The sequence below is a fragment of the Cyprinodon tularosa genome, unplaced genomic scaffold (assembly GCF_016077235.1).
Source record: "Cyprinodon tularosa strain WSP-4 unplaced genomic scaffold, ASM1607723v1 ctg215, whole genome shotgun sequence".
In the NCBI taxonomy this organism is placed as follows: domain Eukaryota; kingdom Metazoa; phylum Chordata; class Actinopteri; order Cyprinodontiformes; family Cyprinodontidae; genus Cyprinodon; species Cyprinodon tularosa.
In genome coordinates, this window is record NW_024038800.1 from 30,856 (window position 1) to 55,819 (window position 24,964).

The 24,964-nt window shown below is 35.7% G+C and overlaps 1 protein-coding gene across 1 annotated transcript; it reads right to left on the reverse strand.

Moving 5' to 3' along the window:
* Positions 1–1,539: 1,539 nt before the first annotated feature.
* Positions 1,540–12,198, reverse strand: rbm7 (RNA binding motif protein 7). The gene is made up of 5 exons (XM_038285854.1): positions 11,989–12,198; positions 11,581–11,743; positions 8,601–8,673; positions 2,593–2,686; positions 1,540–2,485 (listed from the first exon to the last, which is right to left on the reverse strand). The coding sequence occupies exons 1-5, from the start codon at positions 12,079–12,081 to the stop codon at positions 2,129–2,131; spliced, it is 780 nt and encodes a 259-aa protein (XP_038141782.1). The 5' UTR covers positions 12,082–12,198; the 3' UTR covers positions 1,540–2,128.
* Between the last annotated feature and the right edge of the window lie 12,766 nt (positions 12,199–24,964).

Sequence of the window (24,964 nt, forward strand, 5' to 3'; positions counted from 1 at the left end):
GGATTATTTTAGATCCGTTTCCCGTTTATCTCACCTCACAAATCGCAGCAGGTTGAATTGCGCAAGACTCGAAACGAAAACCTTCTTTCCTCTTAGCCCAAATATTTTATTTCCCTACCTTAAAACCTGTTTATATACAGACCCTAAATATATATGTTTAATGGATACCCTGATCAATAATAAACGTTCAGATTAATAGCATTTTTAATTTAAAAAAAAATCAAATTTAGGACTAGATTTTCACATTTCTGTTCAGTACAGACCATGCCTTTTTGTCTACATGTTTATAATAAGCAGGATACATTAATAATTAAGTAATAAAGTAGTTTTTGTGTGGGAGCTTGATTAAACAAGTCAGTAAAAAAACAAAACAAAAAAAAACATGTCAAATTTGATGAAATATGATGGATAAATTAGGAATTTTTTTTTTCCGCCTATCAGTAAACAGATTCTGACTACTGATTTAAAGATAATTATTTGTGCACCGTTTGCAGGTGCTTTTGGCGCAGGTCATCTGCGCTGCGGAACTTCTGAACGGATGGCTTTCCGGGGGGGGTTAGAGGTGGGATCATTTCAGGAGCCGCGCTTCTATTCAGCTCCAAACAGCAGCGGCTGCAGAGTGGCCCCTATAATCCTATCCAGCGCTGAAGACGCCATGCAGATCAACAAATTAACAGAGTTATGCCACAGTCAGAAGCGTTATATAGATCTTCCCGGTAGGCCTACCGACACCGAAGTGAGGATATTCTCTATTAGAGCGATTTGGGAGGATCAGGATGTAATCGGATACCAGGGCAGATTAGAAGCAAGAGATGGAGCCCGGTTCAAAGGCTGCGAAAACTGATGCACCCTTTGGTTTCTTGAAAGTTTATTAAAAGATGAGGGCTTTAATTAATATTGCGACGGTTAAAGTTGAAACTGTCGGACAGATGAGGATGAAAATATGTTCTGTTACTTAAGCAACAGGTTTGAAGTAGCGACGATTAAAGGCAGATTGCAACACGACGCTTGTGTTTCCAAGCGCTGCTAATTTAGGAATGGAAACAAGCCAAACCTTTTTTTTTTCTCATCCATAAACGCTAAAAACTTGGTCTTTTTTTTGTAAGTAGCAGGGGAAAAAAGTTTTAATAAAAGGGAGGCTGGGACAATGCAAAGCAAGAAATAAATCTGGCAATAAGGTGCTGCCAAGTTGAAAGAATGGGAGTGGGATCCAATTTAAGACTTGAAAGCATCATAAATAGAAAAGGTCAAATGCAGGAGCCGATCATGTAGCTTGGTTATTTTTAACTTCTTAATTGATTCAGTAAATGGATGTGTGTGGCGCCACCTGTAGATTACTTCAGGACCCTGTACAAGCATATTAGTTACACTGGATCCATTTATAGGTGCAGATAAGGCCATGTGGCGTGCATTACAGCATGTAAGAGTCAACATACAATATCCTCTTTATAAACCGCGAGCTGTAAATAGCATTTATGAATAACAACAAAGACTCACAAAGGCATCTGTGTTGAAGCCAGATTAACGACAATGCAAGAGTCAAGTGAAAAGAGCTTTATAGTGAAAGTGTTCATTTTAAAACAGAATGTTTTACAGATCGGAGGTTAAAAAATAAAATCCACATAAAAGTAAAACAAAGCCCATTTGCCGGAAAGAGCAAGGTTGATCTAAAAATTCAAAAAGGGTGGTGCCCTGTCTGTGATTCAATGTTGCTGGTGAAATCTATAGCTTAATTTGATGTTCTTTTCTGTAAAGTACCTGAAAACTTCTTTCCATTATTAGGAGCACCGTTGAAATTTTTTGCATAAACATAAAACCGGTTCATATCTTACATCTTTTGAAGTCTCTTTTTTTTTTTTTAAGTTTGTTGTCCAAAATTCACTTCCAGTCAATAAATCTTGTTTTGCTCAAATCACTTTCCAAATATTGATAACAGCGAGGAAAAAAACCCAGAAATGTTTCAATTTAAAAACACCTTTAAAAGAGGCTTTAAAGGCCTGAGTTATTAAATCTTCAACCTTGTAAGATCATTTACAAAACTATGATTTAACATATTCAGATTTTCTTAAAAGAAATGTTCACAAAAAATGTGAAGAACTCAATTTTTATCAAAAATCTTAAATGTAACTCAGTAGCGTCGCCATCTGTTATCATGCTCTCTCTGGCCACGGTTCCCAGCCCATTCGTCATAATGTCTGTTTCCACCTCGGCTGTCGTATTGACGGTTGCCACCGCTCCTGTCATTCTGATGGTAGTAGTTGTCCCGGCCGTGGTGCTGACGGCGACCAGAGCCGTGCTCGTCTCCATGGCGCTGACTCCTCCCACCGCTGTTCATCTGGGATGGATGATGCCTATTGTGATCGCCGTCATGTTGCCTTAAGTCCCCGCGTCTCGAACTTCCACCAGACTGCTGCTGGGCCGATTTAGAAAAGGCGCCGTTGAGCTGCTCAAGCTGCTGCATATGGAGCTGCCACATGTTGTTTCTCTATAAAAAACAAAGAAAAATGACATTAAGCAATACCTGAGTTTTAAAAGTTTTTATAGTTCAACTATTATATCTTAATCACTTTGCAGGTCAAGAAATTGCGTTACCATGGCATGCTTTGGGAGACTCTCAGGAGAAGAAAATGATCTCTGCATTTGGTGTGGAGGAGTATAGGGTGGAGAACTGAACTGGGTTGGATTCCTGAAAGGGAAAAAAATATAAATATAACCGTATAACAACATATCAAAGCTCCAGTTTAATCATACTTTTGTCTTCACAACTCAACAGAAATGATCCAGTGTTGTGCACAAACTAATTCAAATGGTCATTATAATGAGTGAATCAACTGTTCCCTGAATGTTTACTTGATTTAGTCTGGTTCACCTTGGTGTTCTAATAGTGAAGAAAACAAGGTGTTCTTAAAAACATTTAGGATAAACCTTTTAATACAGTTGACTGTTGTTAAGTTTGCGTTGGTGCAGTTCGGGCTGCAACTCGCTAATGTTTCATGTTATTGATCCTGTATTTATCCATCAGAGAAGGGGCCATAAAAGTTTAAACTTTGAAAATATAGGATGATGGCTAAAGCTGCCATTTTCAAAGTGAGTAAAATATGCTTTTTAAGCTTTCATTTCAGATAAGCCTATTTTTAAAGAAAAAAAATAGCCAAGCACTACAGGTTCTTTGTTAAAATTGTTGGTTTTGCATGCAACTAAATTTTTAAGTATTACATTATCATCATTTTTCAATCAAAACATGGGATTCCAACTTTATCAACTATTTTTTTACAAAGCTTTTTATCAAGGTCCACCAAAGAACCTGCTGTTGAAAAGCTTTGACTTGAGAATAATTGGTCAGGCTAAATCAATGGATTCTGGTGAATCCTAACATGTCTCGGGTTCTTGTTTTTAAAACACTATCTGGGGCCTTAACCATAGAGACAAGTGTAATATGCACTATTCATGCTGTGCCTATGTAGCTGAGTATAATGGTCCAGCTACCAAAAGGCTCTACCATAAAGGTAAAACAAACCATAGCTACTTTCTACTCTGCTTCCCTCACATGTACACTTGCTGCTGTCTAAGATTACCGTTTTCAAAGGTAAATCATTTGAAATTTGTTTAATTCAGAGCATTTCTTTGTTTCGACTGTTAAGGTCTTGTTTGACTCAAATACTTCTGAATTTGCAAACCAACCACCATGGCAAAATGTCGTATTGATAAGATGTAAAAGAAATATTAAAAACCTAGAAAATGATTATTCTTCATTTTTGGTAAAATTGTAAGTAGGGATGTTCCAATCCGATATTAATGTCGGATATTGTTCCGTTTTTTGCTTTCATACCTTTAAATGTAGTCTTTTCTCCCCTGTTTTAGCAATTTTACTAAATTCAGTCTTTTCTAAGATTATAAATACAGTTTAAAATGAGTAAAAAAGCTGATAGGATTGTGTTAATATGATATTGAGTCGTATCAGTATCGGACAATTCTCAAAGCTACAATAACGGTATCGTAAATGACAAAGTTGCTTCAGGACAACTCTAGCTTTAAAGAACCATAAGAACCTTGTTTCATTGCCAAATACCAATATAGTTATTTGCATGGTGTTTTTAAAAATTTTTATAATGTTTAAGCTTGTACCATCATTATAGCAATGGGTTATTTTTTAGCTTCTTGCTAACAATTTTAAACTATTTATATTGATGAATGACAAGACATTGAAATAGCCAACTCCTGATTGATGCGATTCTTTATTTATGATATATGGATAATGTAAAAAGGCACTAGTTCCAAAATTGGTTTATTTTTCCAAATGATAATTGCATTTTTACTGTGTGGGTCAGTGTGTCAAGAGTAATGAAAATCATACTGGAGCCATAGTAGAGTCCTGCACGGGTCGAGTTTTACCAACCCGCACCCACCCGAACCCGTTAGGATGACTACCGAACCCGACCCGTCACCCCGGATATCTTCAATTCAAATCAGAACCCGACCCGACCCCTTGACATTTAACCCGCAACCCGACCCGTCAACACATCAAGTAATAGGCTATAGTACGCTGTGCTGCAGAACAGCGCCATTAACACTGACGTGTATGCACTGACTGTGGCCTTTTTGGAGGGAAGCCCACACTGCCGGCAGTGCTTTAAGCTACAACAAGGGTGACCCCAGTGCCTGATTAATATAACATTTCTGATGTCCATAACAACACATACGCATAAAAAAAAAAATCACCAACTACCCGCCCGCACTAAAAAACCGTTTATTTTTATTTATGTATTTTTCACCCGCAAAATAGCATTTTAGCGGGTGACCCGTCAGGGACCCGCGGGTACCCAACCCGTTGCAGGACTCTAAGCCATAGTAACTGATGTGAGAGTGATAGTAACACCACACGAGGTCTTTGATGCCTTTTAGTACCAGGCTGTATCCACTACTGTCCATCTGCTTTACAGCGTTTTTGCTTTATTGCTTTTGGCCTCTTGTCAATTGTATAGGTTCCTGTTATCAATGATAAAGCATGTAAACTCAGTGACATTAATAACCACTGGCCTATAGCCCTGGCCAGCTCCATATCCAAGGTACTTGAAAGGATCCTTCTAAAACGACTAAGGCCATATCTCAGCAATACATGCAATCAGGTTGGATTCAAAGCCAAGATGGCACTGATGTGTGTATTTACACTGCAGGAAATAGATAAATATCAAAGTCAGAGTTTAACTTTTTTTATGTTTTCTGGATTCATCCAAAGCCTTTAACCACTGAAAGTTATTCAACAAATTAACAAAGTGAGTTGTACCTGGAAGCCTAGTTAGAATATTAGTTAGAATATTCTGGGAGTCCTGTCAGACCATGCAGGAGAAGTGGGGGGGACTCTTGTCAGTAAAGGAACCTTTATCATTTAAAGTATATATTAATGACTTATCTGTACAGCTCAGTAATTGTAGAACTGAGTGCATTATTGGTGCATAACAATACCATCTGATGTTTGTAGATGATCTAGTCCTCTGTTAATACAATGCAGGCCTTCTGCAGATTTTGAATCTCTGTTCTCAGAATGGTCTAAAATGTGACATTAGGTTTAATGTTGCAAAAAGTTATATTATGATTATGAAAACAGAAGAGGATAAAAAAAAAGGTGGTTCCTGATTTTTATTTATGTGGAAGTGCTTTTCCAATAACTGATGTGTTTCATAAGCATCTTGTTACAAGTGATCTCTCAGGTGAGGTAAGCAAAGTGATACTGTAGTTACTGTGATAAGTTTAGCATGTGCTCCGCCCATGTTAAAACCATGATGGTTAGAACTTTTTTTCTCTTCTTTACACTGCCCACTTGTGGCGCAAGTCTAGAAAGGGTGGCCTGCAGAGTCTGAATGTTGCTTACGATCTGTATGAGGATAGTACTGAAGGTCCCAAGGCAGTGCAGGGCAAGTAAAATGTTTGTGAACTGTGGTGTACATACTTTACCCTTCACTTTAATCACACCCCACAATTAGCAGTAAAGGACTGAGACTTTTGAAAAGCTTAAAAAAGTCAACATTTGAAATTGTACCTGTTTATTTGTGTTGTCTGATTTAAATTTAGTAAAATTGAATGTTTAGTATTTATATTCTTTTTCTTTTCTGTGCATTTCCCCCAGTTCAAAATCAACTAGTTTTTTGCCTGTTCATTTACCACCATCTCCAATAACATTATTGGTTTCTCTGTCTTTAGTATGCGAAGAAAGACAGAAAAATCAAGACTAAATTGAAAAAAAAAAGAACAATCTTGATGCAGTTATAAATCTAGACCTGCCTGCCACATGCCCAGGGTCTCTTTTGAAGAGAATAAAGAAAAAACTCTTTACACAGATTTCAAAGAAAATAAAACACAAAAGGTTAAAAAAAAATAAATAAAATAAAAACAGGTTCTGCTTTTGTCTTTTAGTCTTCTCTCAGTTTTCTCATATTATATATATTTTGTACATTTGGATCAGTGTGCTTTAAAATAAAGAATCAACTTTGTTTGAAATTTTGTTTATGGCCCTACAACACAATGAAGGCATTCCTCAGTCAGAGTAAGTAATTTGAAAAATATGTTAGACTTCATGGTTTTCATTGCAAATTGAAAGTACTGAAAATTAAAACCATGTATAAAAGTGCATGCAAATGTCTGCATTTCTGTGAATTATAGCACCCAAAATGGAAACTTTTTTCCAAGTGTTTAACTTTTTTTTAACATTTAATGCCAAGCCTAAACACATCCTTTGTCTCTATAAGTCTGTGATTTTTTTTTTTTTACCACACATCTAATGTTAATGCTGTAACAATAACACTGCTGCAGTCGAGGCGGTCCTAAAAAATAAATGAAGAGCATCATTATGATTTTGGGCAAAGATATTTAGCCACTTTTCGCCAAATGTATATGTTTTTGTCTTGTACGGCACCGACTACTGAGCATATTTTGTATAGAATTAAGTATATTTCTGTTTGTTGACAATAATCAGATCTACAAAACATTGGTACAAGAAAGGTACAACTTTCCAAAGCTCTTACTAAAAAAAAAAAAGACACGCGGAATGAGGAAAGGAAGGAAATAAGGAGGAATGGATGCAAGGAAAGAGAACAGGAGAACATATAGAAGGTTGGACAAAAGAACAGCAGGTATAACACAAGGGACAGAAAGAAAGAAAGGAAAGCCAATTCAAAGACATGAGGAAGAAAAGAATAAATTATAAAATGAAAACAGGGGGAAGAAGGAAAATATGAAAAAAAATGAAGGAAGGACAAAGAAGAAAAAAGGAAAGGAGAAACATGCACATGGATTTCCTTGGGTTAAAGATGAAACCGTCACTTTGAGAATAAAGTCTCGTAAGACTGAACATCTCTGGAAAAGGCGTCACTGAAAAAAATATACAAGAATCAAATGCTTTGCAAAACTCCACTTGTGCCGAATGGGAAGATTTTAAAGTTTTGGTTGAAACCAGAGAATTGCTTCTCTAGTTTTTTCCTGGCACTTTTGCTTGTTCAAAGGAGAACTGCGATGACCTTTAAACCTCTTTATGGATAAAATTTCCAATGTTAGATTAGCTTTCTCGTCCACATTTTCTTTAGTCTGGATCCTTCCCCATCCAACGCTAAATCATTCGCTGTGTTTGATTTTGCCGGATGCGTTCTCCAAAGGACCCCGTCCAGGTAGCCTGGGTGTCTTTCGAAGGCATTGAAAATAATGAGGCTGAAAGTTCATCTATAAAACCGAACAGGTCAAGCCATCCCCTAGCTCTGTCGCCTAGCAACGGTGACAGTTGTCTCATAAAACAAGCAAAGAATGGATACCAAAAATCTCACTACTTTTCTGTGCGCCAATTTCATTTTTGAGGAGCTTCAGCAGCAGTACTGTCATCGCAGGTATCAGATTGTAGACCCACACTTGGCGTGCATGCATTGCCACCTCCCCTCCATTTAATGTTTTGTTTAATTAATTCATAAATGTTTCTATTTTGTTTAAATTGAGAAACATATAACATTTGTTATCACAGAGCCATTTGTAGATCTGTAAATTGAGTCAAAAAAAAAAAAAAATCAGAAAAGCACATTTTGAGGTTGGTTAGATACCAAACTAATCAGCATGGGCCTTAAAATAACCGGTATCGGTTGATCTCCAAATCAGAAAATAATCATGTTCTACTCTTACTTCATCATTTATTATAAATGTGAAAATAGTTATACTCTGAGGTGAAATGGGATGATTTATTTAATCTCTTAAAAATATCTTAGGTAAACAAGGACATCAACCACACTGTCTCAATTGTAGAATTGCCATAATAAGTCCTGCAAAACATCATTACTGTCATTTTACTTTATTAAACAAAACTCAATTTCTGGAAATCTATGGTTTGAGTTCTGTGTATGTGTGGATTGCTACTGACATCTGGCGAACATGTCATTTCAATAGCACCTCTAGAAATTGAAAACAATTGTAGCTTATTCAACACTCACTACTGTGTCTGTCTCTCTATATATCTCTCTCTCTATATATATAGAGATATATACACACACACACACACACAAGGTTATTAAGCCCAGACCTAATATTCCCTAGAAATACAAGGGAAAGAAATAGTCAGATAATCTTACCTTTGGCCATGAGGATTTGGGGTGTTTGCTGGACTTGAATTCTGTGAATTTCCTGGACTGCCATGACTGCTACCTAGAATGGAACAAAGGAAAGAGCACAAAATTAAAATTTTATATTCTAAATTTGTGTTATTTTGCATTCCTGATTTTTGTGCATCTTTCCTTTTTTAAATGCGCAAAATACAAAATAAGTCTTAGCCGATATTAAGACAAATCTGCTTTATCAAGCTCCTTATTTTATTTCACAATATAATTATACATTTTTATTCCTCTGAAAATAATTACATTAAGGGACCAGTACTAACAAAATCTTTTTTTAAACCCTCTGTCTACACCTTTTTGATACTTATTTGACACAATAATATGGCCAAAACTGATGCAGTACTTAATTTCAGTCCATTATATAATTTTAATATCAATATGAACAATATAAAAGCCTCAGACAGACTGAAGAGAGTGCCTACATCAATGCCTGTAAACAAATTAAGAAAACATTTTCTTCAGTGTATGAAAATCCCCCAAGATAAAATATTTCTCCTGATTTCTCTCCTTCTTCCTCCCTCATGCACCAGCTACTCCAGCTCTAGACTTGACCTTTGTTGTTCTCTTTGCTAATAATATCTTGGTTTATTTTTAATTTTCATCTTTAGTAAAAGAAAACAGATCCCAACCATTTTTTTTTAACCAGGGCACAGTGAACCTTGATAACACATGTAACCTTTCCAAACTTGGACCAAACCTTTATCAAAGCAAGGATCAGCTCAGTCAAAACAAAATTAACCATTTCAGACATCCCACAACTTCAAAGGATGGCACCTCATCATTGGTGAAAACTTGCACTGCTATTTTATTTATAGGCTGCATGGTGTGCTCAGCTCTTCTACTCTAAGGCTACATTCACACTGCAGGCCTTGATACTCAATTCCAATTTTTGTGTGAAATCTGTTTTTTTTTTTTTTTTTTTTGCATTGCCGTTCACATTCCTCCTTGCGACTTGTATGTGATCTCCTGTGTGAACTGCATTAATGCAACGCAAGTGTCCTGCATGTGCAGTAGAGGGTGCAATGACATCACAGGCCAGCGGAAGTAAACATAGATGGCAGTACTGGAGCGCATCTAGCGCTTTCCCAACCTTAAAAAAATCAATCTTTTCAAGATGTTAAACAAATAATTGTCTGCCATTGTTGTTGTTTTTCATTTAGCTTCTTCTTCTTTGTTGCGTGTTAATGACACTCGGGTCGGATGAATGCAACCTAGTCATTCGGACACAGGTTGCATTTGAAAAGATCAGATTCAGAACTACATAGCCAAGTGGCCTGGGTCTCATTGGAAAATAAAAAAATCACATTTGTGTTGTTCAGACTGCATGAAAAGATCAGATACAGGTCGCATACGGGCAATAAAAAAAAAAAAAAGTCGGATTTGGGTCACTTCAGGCTGCAGTGTGAATAGTGTGTAACTTTAAGCAGTTGCTTTTAAAGCATCGCCCTTTAAAATCTGAGACATTTATGAGGATGGCTTTTGTCAGCTACAGGTAGTCCAGCTTATCACAGTCCAAAGTTTCCTAAACGTTTAATGCTGGTACTTTTGTTTTATAAAAAGCTTTCACCTGACTTGAATGCATGTCTGTATAGTAATAATCATCTTAATTTCCACTGAAATGTGTCTTCTGCATTCAACCCATCCCTTAGGGAGCTGTGTTCTCCACATTACGTTATGAGCCTAGGGGTCTTGTTTAGGGACCCAGAGTGACAGTCTTGGAATTTCAACCAGGGAACTTGGCAGCAGGGTTTCCCCAAATGCATTATATACCAGTCAGATATCCAGGAATTACTTGGCCCACTTACAGGCTATGTGATGTTTATGTTTCAAATTTCTTTTTTATAAACTAGTAACTATGATACAAAAGGTAACACAGTTTAAAGTGCAAAGGCGACACCTTTTGGTCAACACATAAGACACTAAAGTAATCCTATGTCAGTTTTTTTTTTTTTTTTTTTTTTAATCACCCAAACCCAGAGAACCACTACCTGTTCTTTTTGTTAAAGCAACAGGCCACAAGAAATGGTTGGGAAATTCCTTTTCCGAAGATAGAGGAATAGGTGATCTTTTGTTTGATTTAATTAAATTGATTTCAATTTGCTGCTTCACATACCTTCATTTAATGTGCCATTGATGCTCTAAATAGCTCCAAGTAGATTACCATTTTACTTAATCTGTTTTCTGCATTTCTTAGCTCCAACTATGGGTAAAGTACACTGTTTATTGAAATGTTTTATTAAATTGTATGTTCATGTATGGCTATCTTCCTGTATATTAAAAAAAAACGTATATGGGTGAACTTGACTGTTTTACCTTGCAAACGAGGGATTTCACTTCGTATTTTCCCCAGGGATGTGTTTCACCTAGTCACCATGTCTATTTTCCTGTCTGATTCCTAAGATTCTAGTGAAATTGCTGCATATCTCTGAGCAAAAATAAAACAAGGGCCTAAACTTCAGATCAGACACTAAATAGTGTCCAGTGTGATTTGGACTTAATGCAACCTTATGTCTAGTCATAAGATTTATTTTGCATAAATTAGTTTACACCATACAATGTTTAAACACATCATTTTAAATTAAATTATACACGACCCAGAGTTATAAACACAAATTAGATGTGTGTAAAACCCAACCACTGATTAAAACGGCTATACGAGTTGGAGGATCTTTCTAGTAATTGTGACATTATTCTCCCCATATGCAGATCTGCATTCATAATCTGAAACACTGTTTAGGGTTTACTTTTAGTAGATTAGCCCAAAAAAAGCAAGGTTATTTATTTTAACGTCGCCTGTTGATATAGCTGTTACACATACTTTTAAACTCAAGACGGTTTGTTTGATTTCCGATACAATAAACGCATTGAGGTATGTGACAACGAATCTTTCAGTGTACAAATCAAACAAAACAAAGGACCAATAAAAAAGTGTGCTCACCCGTTCTGAACTGGATTTGGATGGTTTTCCCATACAGGGAAGTTCCATTTAGAAGTTGCATTGCATAAGGCACGGACACCTCGTGTTTGTAGACGGCAAAGCCAAATGTTTTCTGTTTTCCATCCGAATCTTTGGGAATTTTAGTTCTGACGAGAGGTCCAGCCTGCAAACACAACCAAAACATAACATACAAATGACATACTGACAGGGCAGCTATGGGGAGTGAAATAAAAACAAAGGAAGCTGCAAAAAAAAGGGTGCCGAACCAAAGTTACAACTAGTGTGCAAGTATAACAGCATTATGTGTTGCGTGTGGCCTGTTTTTTTCCTTAAACATTATCTAATAATCTGTAATAGCCGTTACAAACAACGCAGCATTGGCTAGCTCGAGGCTAACAACAACAGCACCTGTAAGAACAGCTCAAACAGAAGCTCTTCCGTCACTCTGGTGTCCAAATTTCGAATAAAAAGAGTTCGGTCCGCTTCTTCTTCGATTCCCATTGTGTTTGAGATGCTAGTGAAACTTTTTTTTACGGAAACAAACACTGACACTTAAAACAAAAACACCGCGGCTTTCAAACGGAAGGCTCGATTCTTTTTCCGTCTTCTTCTAGAGCCTAAAACAAACTAAGGTTTGAGCGCACAGCGCCGCTTAGTGTCAGGTGGATGTAGAACTTGTGTTCGTTCTTGTTTTCTTTTAGAGCGTTATCTCATCAAAATCATTTTACAAAGAGATATCATATTACATACAATAGACAATATCTTACAAACACGAAACAACATTAAAGTACACAGAGAATGTGACAAAAATATAATGAAGCAGAGCTTGAAAAGGATAATTACATAAAATAAAAATAACAATGAAAAAGAGAGTACAAAAATATTTAGGTTCTGCATTAAAGAAAAAAGGTTTATCTTATGAAATTTACCCAAAAAGCACACCGATTTTATCTATATATATCTATATCAATAACATCCTTATTTTTTTATTTAGAATTAAAAATAAGACCATATTTCCAGTAATAGTGATGAAAACTTTATGAGAATCCCATTATGATTAAGACATTGAGTTCAAGTCAGTTGAATAAAGACATTCATAAAATAAATGCGAGAGAGACAGAATAAACAGGACACATCGGGTGTAAATCTTTTAATAAAGACATTACAGGGTTAATATTTATGTGAAATTTTAATATCTAAATATTTCTTAACTTTATGTGGGCAGTAAATCTATTAGAGTTTGTCCAGATATTAATGTTTATGTGAGGAAGGATCCATCTCCATCGATTTAATGAATTACTAAATTGACTATTGAAAGAAATATCTCCATTGTTAAATGAGCCATCAAGTCAGATTATTAATCATTACTGATAAATGTATGTACAACCAACAATAAACTAGTAGTTATACTTTTGAGTTTTCTGGAATGCATAGAACGATATTTGTTTAATCCTTTTTATGGGTAAATTCTTCAATTCAAATATTTAATAGAGTCATATTTATGATAACATGAGGTTGATTATTTCATATCATTAATGTGTGAGGGGAGAAGTTATGCTTGAAAGAAAGTTTCCAAGTGTTCAGGACTTGTTAATTTACTCAAAACAAAGTTAAACAAAGGCAACAATTTTCAACCACCTAATTTTTAAATAAAAAATTGGAGAAAAAAAATCAAAAAAGTTTCAGTGTTCCATCCATCCATCCATCCATCCATCCATCCATCCATCCATCCATCCATCCATCCATCCATCCATCCATCCATCCATCCATCCATCCATCCATCCATCCATCCATCCATCCATCCATCCATCCATCCATCCATCTATTGTGCACATATGTCTCAATTAGTTTAAAGTTCTAATATTTAAGTTTTGTTTTACCTTCTAGCTCCTGATTCTAAATCTTAAATGAAAACGATTAAAACATGTAGGATCACTGCTCCCCGGGCGGCCCACGATGGCAACCCACTACTGCTCCCAAAGGGGATGGGTTAAATGCATAGGTACATTTCTCTAATGTGAGATCAATTAAGTTCAATTAATTAAAAAATGAGGCATAAATCCGAGGCTGCAAGGGTTTGAGAGACATCCAGTGAGACAGGACTACTGTACTTAAGAACCAACTGAAAACATTTACCACTCAAATGAAAGGTTGTATTTTTTATTATTCAATTGAGTGAGATTATGCAAGTGGAAAAAAAAAAAAAAACAGAATTCCTTTCTATTTCTGCATCTTACAGAAACTGGCAAATAAAATCATCCCCATTGTAAATTTTTGGTACTTTCTGAATATTTGTCTACAACAACAGATCGTGTCCACACTGCAGTCATCTTGATTGTACTGTTATTTCTGAAGATTTAAAACCCTTAGAAATAGGCGTGTAAATTAATTTCATTTCAACAATGTAGGAATATGCTTTTGTGAAATACAACATGTTTGACTTTAAATTAAATGTAACTTTAGCATCTAAGCTGGATTTCTCTTTAATTTACCAAAGGAGTTTGATGTAAACTTATTCTAAGTTCAGCTAACACAGAGGGCGATACCGTTCTAATATTGTATGATTAACACATGAGTGCATTTAATGTTTAAAGATTTTGAAACATAGAATAGCTTAATATTTTTCTAACCGTTAAATTGCAAGCAATGTTACATCTTTTTAAAATATCTAAAAAAACAGATATATATTTTTTATAGGGTACAGTTTTAAATCCTTTACAATCCTCAAACTACCTGAGCCACAGATTTCTACTGTCTGTGGTCAAGCAAACAATTTCATAGGGTTTTCTCCTCAGATGAATTCTCAATATTAATTGGATACATTTGGCTAGTAATGAATTATTTCTCCTTCATGCCTGGAAAAAAACCCTCACAGATTCTGCCATGCTTAGATAGCAGTTGGGGGGGCAAATTAGACCACAGTGAGAACCGTGAAACATTTCACTTTCTTATGTTTTAATTAAATATGAAATCGAGGAGCATGCAAAAGACATACTGTTTAGAAATCTAATCTACACCTTATGCTTATGACATATGCTTTGCATGCCTGGCAGAGCTTTGGCTTTACACTTCATGTGACAAACCCTTCTGTAAAACTGTAGGCATTGTTGTTAACATATGTTCTTCTGCATGTAAATCAGCAATACAACAAAAACACTCACAGCTTTTTATTCTCAACAGGAGGTAGTAAAACTATGCCATAAAAATCACACCTGTGCAGTACTATTAATTGATTAAAACCTTTGAATCTATTTTTATTTCCTACATGGTAATTGCTCTAATTATCTCCCTGGTTGTATTACTGCCCACATTTACAAATAGTATAGAGTTTTAATGTGACTACTAAGAACATGTGGATAAAGCAGGCAGACACAATAACTAGGCATGACAAACCTTTGCCTTTAAGGAGAACTTTAAAGCATATTGTTTGCAAAACTTAGACTTAGACAACTTTTATTGTCATTTTGTATACACAAAGTGTATAGAAAACAACATTTCGTTTTGTACAGCTTTCAGACAGTAAATGAGCAGCAGCTTAGCAGTGAAATGAACATTCTAATTCCATAAGGTGCAGCAGTGATCAAATGTAAACAGTGTGGGAGAAAAAACATAGTGCAAAAAATGCATTGATATGGAAGTTCAGAGCATTTCAAGACAAATATACATAGTGCAAATATGCACTATTTTAGTCTGGTGTTATCAATGTGATGCAAAACAATATATTAGTTACTAAAACTTAAAGCATGTGCATTTTTCTTGCACCTTTTCTTATTTTTCTTCATGCTATTATTATTGTTGTTACAGCTGATATTATTCAATATGTTTTTTGTTATACTATATAAAAGCAACTTGCAGAAGAGTTAATAAGAATACCAATAGGTGGCAGCATTGATCCACAGGTGCCACAAGGCCATTTTGAAAAAAAGATATGAGGACATACAGAAGGTGCCATTCATCCATCCATCCATCCATCCATCCATCCATCCATCCATCCATCCATCCATTTATGACATTTAAATTATGTAATAAATCTGACAGTAAAGTCCAGGGGGGGCTAACTCAACTAAAGGTTGTCAGGGCTCCACAATAGAGTTGGATTTCCCACCAAAAGCTACATAATGGAAAGAGCTGGAAAAATAAGATAACATAATAAATACTGCTACTGCTACCTTTTGTTATATTATTGGAACAGATTCTCCTTTTTGTTGCTTTTGCTACTTTTTATGCAGAATAAAACCTAATATATAACAGCTTAGGCAGTGATCATCAGTAAATCACATTATGTATTATGCCAATAAAAGTAACTCTCATTATGTTGTTAAGCAGATGCATCAAGCCTTTGAAATTGAATGTGCTGTAGGGAAACTTAGAACCTTCTAGCTCCTTCTTATGAGCCAATGCACTGACAAGGACTCATGGTTGTTTGAATCTGTCTAAATTTAACCATTTCACATCCATAAAGTCATTGTGCTAAATTACAATCAGCATTTCTGCTGTGTCTACATCTGGAACCATTATATAAAAGTTAAAGTATAAAATGTCAGACAGGCAGACTTTGTGATACAGGTATGAATCTACCACCTATTTTTTTTTTTGCAACACTTGATTCTTATACTTGCCATGGGGAGAAAAGTAAAGGACCCCAGAGACAGAGGGGGAAAAAAAACAATTTCCCTTTGGCTGATTTAATGTGGGTGAGTTTTCATGGTCACTTAGTCGCACAAGAGGAGTAAAATCAAGCTAATCGCACACATCTATACACACTCATGCTTTATACACACTTCCAATTATGACCTCCAGCCTACGGGTGTTTGGTGGAACTGCAAAGCCAACTGACTGGTGGCTCTTCGTTAACCCCAATCTTTCCTTAGGGCGCCATCTTATACACACACAACCCACTTTCTTTCCTTTCTGATCATTAATATTCATAATTCATGTGGAATGAAGTGATTCAGGATCATTAGACGTGCATGAATATTTGTCAGATGAAAGTTTAATTAGGCCTAGCCTCTTTGGTAGCATGATGTGACCCAACTAGCTTCTCATTCACATTCAGGCACATGGCTTAATGGTCTGTGCCTTTGAAAGTGCTACTCTGTGCTTTCAAGCACCCCCCCATCCCCTGCCTATATACACAATCTTACTTTACACCCCTTGAGTTGATATTTGATAGAGGCAATTGACATGGATTCCATTGCAGTGGTTCATATTGTTCCAGTGGTGATATGGGGATCAATCACACTTAATTCAATGCAGCAGGGGAGCCGCTTTTGTGGTAGATGCCATTTATTATTCAGGACTGCACACTTATATATAGCCTATAGGCTCAGGTTTAGATGGCTACAGGCATATAAGGCAAAGCCTGCAACAGAGGTGTTAAATAAAACCTGCTGCCTTTCAAAGTTTTTTTAAGATTAAATTATTACAAAGCTGTGTGAGTTTTGCTGCTAAAAAATTAGCTACTGCTTGCCTTTCTAAACAAACAAACAAAAAACATATTACTAATCTTTTTCTGCAGACACAAATAATGAACTAATATTTCTTCTGAACTTGGCTCAGAAATGAATGATTTAGAGAAAATACTCTACTACACATTTTCATACAGGGCTTCAAAGTAGCTTATAGCTCAGATTCTCTCTGTTTTTGCTTTTTTTGTCCCACTTATTATTATTTTTCCCCCATATAATTAAAGACATTTTTGTATCATAAAAAGCTATGATGAATTTATTTATGAATGGAAAACAAAAACAGCTAGCCCAACCTAAAACCCCAAAACCTTGCCTGGTCATCTGTTCAAATGTAAATTCCCTCCTTGATGTAAGCTCCAATGCATAACACTTACCTATGATTACAGCCAGACACATTAATCTAGAAATCATTTAATTAGCATCTGTCTAACATCTCAAGGTAAGCTAAAACATGACCTGGTCTGTGGAAATCCAAAGACAGATAATACAAAAAGTTGTTGACAAAGGGTTTAAAAGGACTGACTCCAATTAAATTATCAGCCATTATAATTATCTACAAACCAATAAAACCCGGCGCATAGGTGAACCGTCCAATAAGAACCCACCACAATAATATTACAGTAAGTAATCTATTACGGTAAGGTATGTTATGTGCTAATAAGAAAGAAAATGTACTAGAATAGTATTCGCAGAAAAGTTCACAAGTAAAAACAATTGCTGTCCAAAAAAATATAAAGGCCTGATGCACTTTTACCAGAAATGCATATAGGGAAGTTTAATGTACAGCTTTGTACTAAAAAAGATATCTCAAGAGGCGTCCCTATAATGTGACTGACTTTATTATATCCAGAGTTGATCCAGCTTTGTAGCAGGTAGGCCCAGTCTATGTTTGAGCCTGTGTTTAAATGACCTTCAACTATTTGGACAATTTGTATGCCACTGTGTGTGTGAATGTTATAATATTTGTAATAATGTGAATCCAATTTTTCCCAAACAATGCTGTGTTGGGTAGACTACCTCTCATTATGTGTCCCAACACCTGAGCACAGTAAGACAAAGTGTTAGTGTTCTTTGTTGTTTTTTTTTGTCAGGTTTTAGGTTTTGAAATGAGGTGTAGGGTTAGTTTTACAAGGTATACAGTAGGGCTTGAAAGGGTCTTGAAATTGCACGACATTTGGTCCTGCTAAAACAGGCTTCTGTTTGTTTATATATATATATATATATATATATATATATATATATATATATATATATATATATATATATATAAAAGTGAGTGTCTATATGATGACTGAGGATATATTCATCTTTATTGGCAATGTTACAAACAACAATCATGAGAACAGATCTGTCCGTCAACGACACATTTTTAAAACAAAAACAAGAAAAAGCAAAGCTGCATTGTGATTCCAGTGTATGTATATATATATATATATATATACATACACTGGAATCACAATGCAGCTTTGCTTTTTCTTGTTTTTGTTTTAAAAATGTGTCGTTGACGGACAGATCTGTTCTCATGATTGTTGTTTGTAACATTGCCAATAAAGATGAATATATCCTCAGTCATCATATAGACACTCACTTTTTGTTTTTTAATACAAATTTATACAGGGCAAATAAAGACATCAAAACATATAATGACACAGAAACTGGGGTGGAGAAGCACTTCAAGTTTATAAACTCTTTAAAAACTCTTCTCCACTATAAAAACTAACTTCATTCATGAAGTATAAAACAAGCTCAGCTTCTAATAAAGGCTGCAGATCAGAAGTTGTAACTCCTTTTTCCTTTTATCATGCTCATATAGATCAATTTAATTGATACAAGAGATTCTTTCATGGTAGAAAACCTTCAGATTGAGGTCCCGCGTGCCTTGGTACTGTCATTCGGCTTTCTCTTTTCAACTGTCCATTTTTATTAGACACTTTGTGTCTGTATATGTGAGAGTGTGTATCGCTGTATTTCTACTCATTTAGAAATAAAGTAAGAGTTGCGTTGAATGTTTATAAGTAAGGGACATTGTTACCTGAACGTTCGCATTTTTATTTGTTTTTCAGTTTCTTTTTCACTCAGAATTGTTTTCTCAGTGTTAACGTGACGCCTAAAAGGTTTACTTTCACAAGTCAAGCATAATTGCTTTCACTAATGCTCCACTTAGTAAATAAATAATGTTGTATATAAGTGTATCTGTAAGACTGTCAGGTTGAGTGGAGGTTTGAAGAGGTCTCAAATGCAGAAACAGAAGCTGAGGTGGTTTCTAGCAGATTTAAAAACAAAAAGGTGGTAACTGAAGCAAAAGTCCAAAATTAACCAAATAGAGAATTGCCAAAGTACTGAGGGACATCAGGGAAAACACACACAATGAGCTAAGAAATGGCGAGGAACCAGCAAACAGTATCTGGAGAGGAAGAGTATAAATGAGAGACAGAACAAATACCAGGCTAGGCAGTCGATTGGGAGCAAGTGTGAACAGAGGGAACTAGAAGGGAGCTAGGAGAAGGAGACTGACACAAGACGGCAACAGAAGGCAAACCACCAGATAACAACACAAAATGGAACAGAAACCAATAAAACTAGAAAACATGAATCAAAGTGAAACTGAAAACTCAAAAAGAAAATGTAAACCTGAACCAAAATCTGCAGAATCATGACATAAGACACAATACTAAACACTATATTACTTTGATATTATTTAAAATGCACTGGGAATTGGGAAGGAAATGAAAAAGAAAAGGAGACAAAAAAGGTAGAGTAAGGCAAAAAAAAAAAACAAGTAGGGCTGAAACAATTATTTGTGATTAATCGATTTATGAAATAATCGTCAACTAATGTAAAAATCAATGAATTGTTAACTTGAGTTTAGAGATTCAAAGATAACCTTTAGCTGACAGAGTGACCCACTCAGAGCAGTACTTATATAATAATATAATAAAAACGTAACATTCTACATTTAAGATGAACAACATTTTTTGTCCATCAATATGTTCTATCCAGAACTGTTCCAGTGGAATAGATTTAGTTTCACCTTGTTTAAATTCTGATAAAAATCATGTTTAAGGAACCTTTACCATCCAATTATTAATCAGTTAACATAAAAAGTGATCAACAGATTAATCGATTATCAATATAATCTTTAGTTGCAGCCCTTAAAGGAAGACAAGAAAGACGAGAGATAGGAGAATAGAGATAATACAAGATAACATCCTGGTATGAACAGACAACAGGTATTTATTCACAACATTACTGAAAAAAATAAAACAACAATATTGTTTAATAAAAAATATACTTAGTGGAAGCCACAGCTATCTATAGTGTTTCGGCGTATTATTGTGTTTCTCTAATCACCTGTTAAGTGTCAGTCCCTCAATCCCTGTGAAGATAAACAACCACCCCACCATGTAAGCTGACCAGCAAACCAGACTTTGGGTTTATGGGCAGACACATTTTATTACAAAGAGGTCAAGTTGGTTTAGGCTTGTTCAATTAATAAATTGTATCATCATTTGAAACTTACTGTTTCCAGTTACCAGTATCATGCTTTGATATATTAAAGCTTGTACCATGATCTAAAACATATAGTGTCACACAGAAAATTACAAAAAAGTGAAATGTGCAAAAAGGACTACATTTTCACTTCAGTATACACAGGGAACAGCTCATCACTTGAATAACAGCGCGCTATTTCAGCACCCACTCAGGATGAATAGATTCAATATTCTTATGAGGGGTGTCCATGCCACTTCCTCTCTTCAATCTGTTTGCAACATGCTTATTAATCCAATATTGGCATTGCATGCATGATGTGCTCTGGCTGGCTCTCTCAAAAGCATTTGTGCCCACATGCTCACATACGCACACAAACACATACAAATATTGAGGGAAAGATCTATCCTGTTGCTACAGTGCTGCAGTGCTGAGCAGCACTATCAAAAACTGAGAGGGGAGAGGGGGATATCTGGCAAGGATCCCATACAGCAAAAAATTAACAGCAGAAGGCAAAAACTTAAAAATCATCTAGCTTATTTCCCAACAGACCTAAAAAAAGAGCATCAGCTTAATAATTTTGTTATTAATAAATGCATAAAAGGAGCATCTGTTGCAGTAAAAAAACATAAAAAAAGAAAAGAAAAGATTGCCTGTTTTGCATCCAGTAATCACTCTACCCCATTGGTCCCATTACCCCAACCCCTGTGGCTGTTGCAAGAAGAAAAGTGTCAGCATATTTCAGACAGCTATAGGCCCACTCTATGCCTGCCTGTTGAGAAGCACAATAATGCCTTTTGCCAAAGGTGCCATATGTTGGTTTTTATTGCATCGGGAATCAAGAGGGAATAATTGTCGTAAATGAGTAATTGAGGAGTAGATTTTAATTCTAAGTTATTTGCAGCATAAAATATTTACCTTCTCTAGATATTCTGTCTTTCAAGTTATCTCTTGGCTTTGCTTCCTGGAGTTTTTTAAAGCTTCCAATACCTTTTGGAAAAGATAATGTGCTCTGTCAAGAAGGAAAAGGAGACTGCTAGATTTTTTGCACCCGCCCCCATTCTAAAAGTAAGCTTTTGCCTTCTTCTCCTCTTCATTATAATCAACAGTAGAGTGTCCCATATTCTATGCTGCCGAGCAGAACATGCACTAAGAGACAGTCAATACTGCAGCTTATAACCTGTAACTGTCAGCTACACTCCGCAAAGAGAAATGTTTTCCTTTGAAGATTCTCATCACTATGGTAATCAGCTGATCAGAGGGTGTTATGCCAACTTCTTGTTATGCAAATACTTGATTTACATGCAAAACCTCAGGATTAAAACTTTAATTTGCACATGGGTTCCTGCTTGCACTCTCACTGCCGTCAATAGCCTAATTGCGCTCAACAAATGACACTTATGCATGGTAGAATCCTTCAGATAGTTTGAATAACAAGTATGACATTTACATCTTGAAGAAATGGTCCAGTACCAATGAAACTCAATTCATAAGGATAGTGACTTACGGTATATTATTTTATTTCTTTAGCAACAAACTGCTCTCAACAAGTGCGCGGAATGTGTGTCATTTGTATAGAACAGGGAAGATTGGATCCCAAATACTGGAAGAGCACATTTTATGGGCTGCTCTAGACTTTAAGATGAGTAGAAGTTTACCTTCAAGCATCACTACTAAAACAACTAGTGGGGACATAGTCCAAAAGTCTTCCAGCTGTTATATTAAAGAAGAGTGGGTATTATCTCAGGGGATCTAGATATATGTGCGCACCTAATAATATGTAATATTGTACATCAGTATTCATTTCTTTGATTTTTTTTTCTATGATTGAAAAAAAATTCCAGTCAAATTCCCTTTCTATTCGGATCTGTTAGCTATTGAAGAAGCTGCTTGAGGAGGGCTGTTGATAATCATTTCAAAGTTTCTCTTTTTACAGTAGCCACTTGAAGCCAGTATTAGTCCTATACTGGGATAAAAGCACACAAGAAAACGTCATCCACACAGAAGGCTCTTTTGAGAGCTTAAAGTTTTTTTTTTTCATCCTTTCCCCCCAGCTTAGACCCGTTATCGTCACTGTCAGGGCAAAGCCCATTACTTCAAACTCATGCAGGAGCTGCTCGAGGCTCACTGTGTTCCTCACCGTAAATAAGAGGAAGAAAAGTTCAAGAGGAGTTTGGCACATCCGGCAAGATGGGACCATGTCAAATTCACTGAAGGCTGTTCTAGGCGTTTGGGTCTGTTGTTGTCACAACTAATATTGTGTGGTCGCTCTATCCTTGGCTTGTGGGTTTCTCTGTACGGAAATGTGCAGCATTTGCCTTGACATGCAGTCTGTTTATTTAGAATGTCAGGAAACTGGAGATGAACTGTGAACCTGAAACAGCAGATCTTGAGGGACAGGTTTTGTGTGAGAATATATTTCTATCTCACAGTCACTTGAATGTCCACATTGTGGATGAGGGTATAATTACTTGTCAGGAGCAAAGACTTACTCTGAATTTTGTAAAGAGAGTATGATGAGAAAAAAGTTACAACCTCTTGAACTTCTTTTATTTTTTTCATATTTCTTTTAGCAGTTGATTCATTTTATTAATGGTCATCCTTGAAGGCTCCACAAATTAAAGATAGAATCATATATTTCATATAATTATTCTATCTCCAGTTGGCCACTTTGAGTGCCCATACAGATTTCTTAAAAGGCTGCAGTGCTTCAGGCAGCCTTTTGGGCACATGTCTATGGACCTGCGGCTATAAAACAAATGTCACAGAGACCGAAAGAGCCCATTAGAATTTCTACTCATTAATATTTTAAAACACGGTCAATGAGCATTCAATTTTCAGCATTGGGTTGTACTAGCATTCATGAACACCAACTTAAAACCTTGCCTGTAGTTTTCAAGGTCTTAATGATTCTCTTTAAAAATACAAAAAACACTGATTATTACTACCGGTAAACTCATTTACTTGAATGAAAGATGTGATAAGTAAAGTTTATTTGTATTTTTACATGCTTTAAATAAAAGAAAAGAACATAGGGAAATGACATAACAGAGAGCATAGCAGTAACATAGCAAAGGCAAGTAAAGAAAAGTTGAACTAGACACTAAAATTAATGACAGTTAATGTAACAAAAAACATTATGACTGCAACTATTTTGTTATTTAAAAAAGACACTGTAAAACAACCACAGCTGCAACAAAGTAGCAGAAAAATCATGGATTATTAAAAAAAATTAAAAAAGGTATAAGGACATTGTAAAATGGTAAAAGCAACAGAATGATCAATAAAACCTGAAGGACAGAAGTAAAAAAAAAAATTCAGGCTGTGCCAAAAGGAAAGGAATAAAATGTGATTTAAAAAAGTTTAAAAGTGGACAGTAAGGGGGAAGTTCTAGTATGTAAAGGGAGAGGCAAAAAATTTGTTTGTTTTTTTAACCTTGATTTAAAATAGCTCTGGGTTCAAACATTTTTTCCCAGCTTCTGTGAGTTTTTCCTCAAATAATTGGAGCACAAGAACTGCATGCTGTTTACCTATGGGTTGCTCTGCCCCTTGGGATGCAGAACAGATTTAAACCAGGGAGCCTGGGAGGTCTGAAATGTTGATATATTGCAGATTTCCTGTTATATTTTTGTTTTCTATGAGATACAGAAAGGCACGTTAGAACTATTGTGATCTGCAATATTTTTCTTAAGTTTAGTGAGAACACAGGCAGCAGCATTCTGGATAAACTGTAGCTGTTGTGTTGCCTTTTTAGGCAGTCCTGTGCAGTAATCAAATTAGCTAAAACTGGATGTACCAGTTGTTCAAGATCCTACAGGGACATTAGTCCTTTAATCCTGGAAATATTCTTCAGGTTATAAATTGAGAAGCACCGATCCATTACCTGGATCAGATATCAGCTCCGATATTGACTAATTATCTGGGTCGCATATCAGTAATTTGATATCTGATATTTAAGATCCAATCAAGTGCAGTTAACATGAAACTGGTATTTATTTCTTTTTTGCTGCTTTTTAGTTTCTAAATAATAGAAAGAACATTGATATCTGTTTTCATTTGCCACTTTTTAACAATGTTTATGTCAAAGCTAAAGTATTCATACACATATAGATATATGGGTAATTTGTTCAACAGTTGAATCGGATGCTTGATCAGCATTTTCTAGCTCAAGTAAACAAAGCTTTGAGTTAACTCTCCTTCTTTGGTCCAAAATTATCATGTTGGTTTTTAATTTTTTGTCAGCTGAAAACAATTGTGGCACACAAATGGTACCCAATGCTAGAAAGGTCTCTATATGTCACCTGCATAATATTAGTAGCTTACCTTATTGTTTGTAGTAAACTGACCTAGTTAGAGTATCTAGATATTATATGTTTCCCCAAAATTCTTTTACTGATACAAAAATCTCTAATACCTTCTTGAAGGAT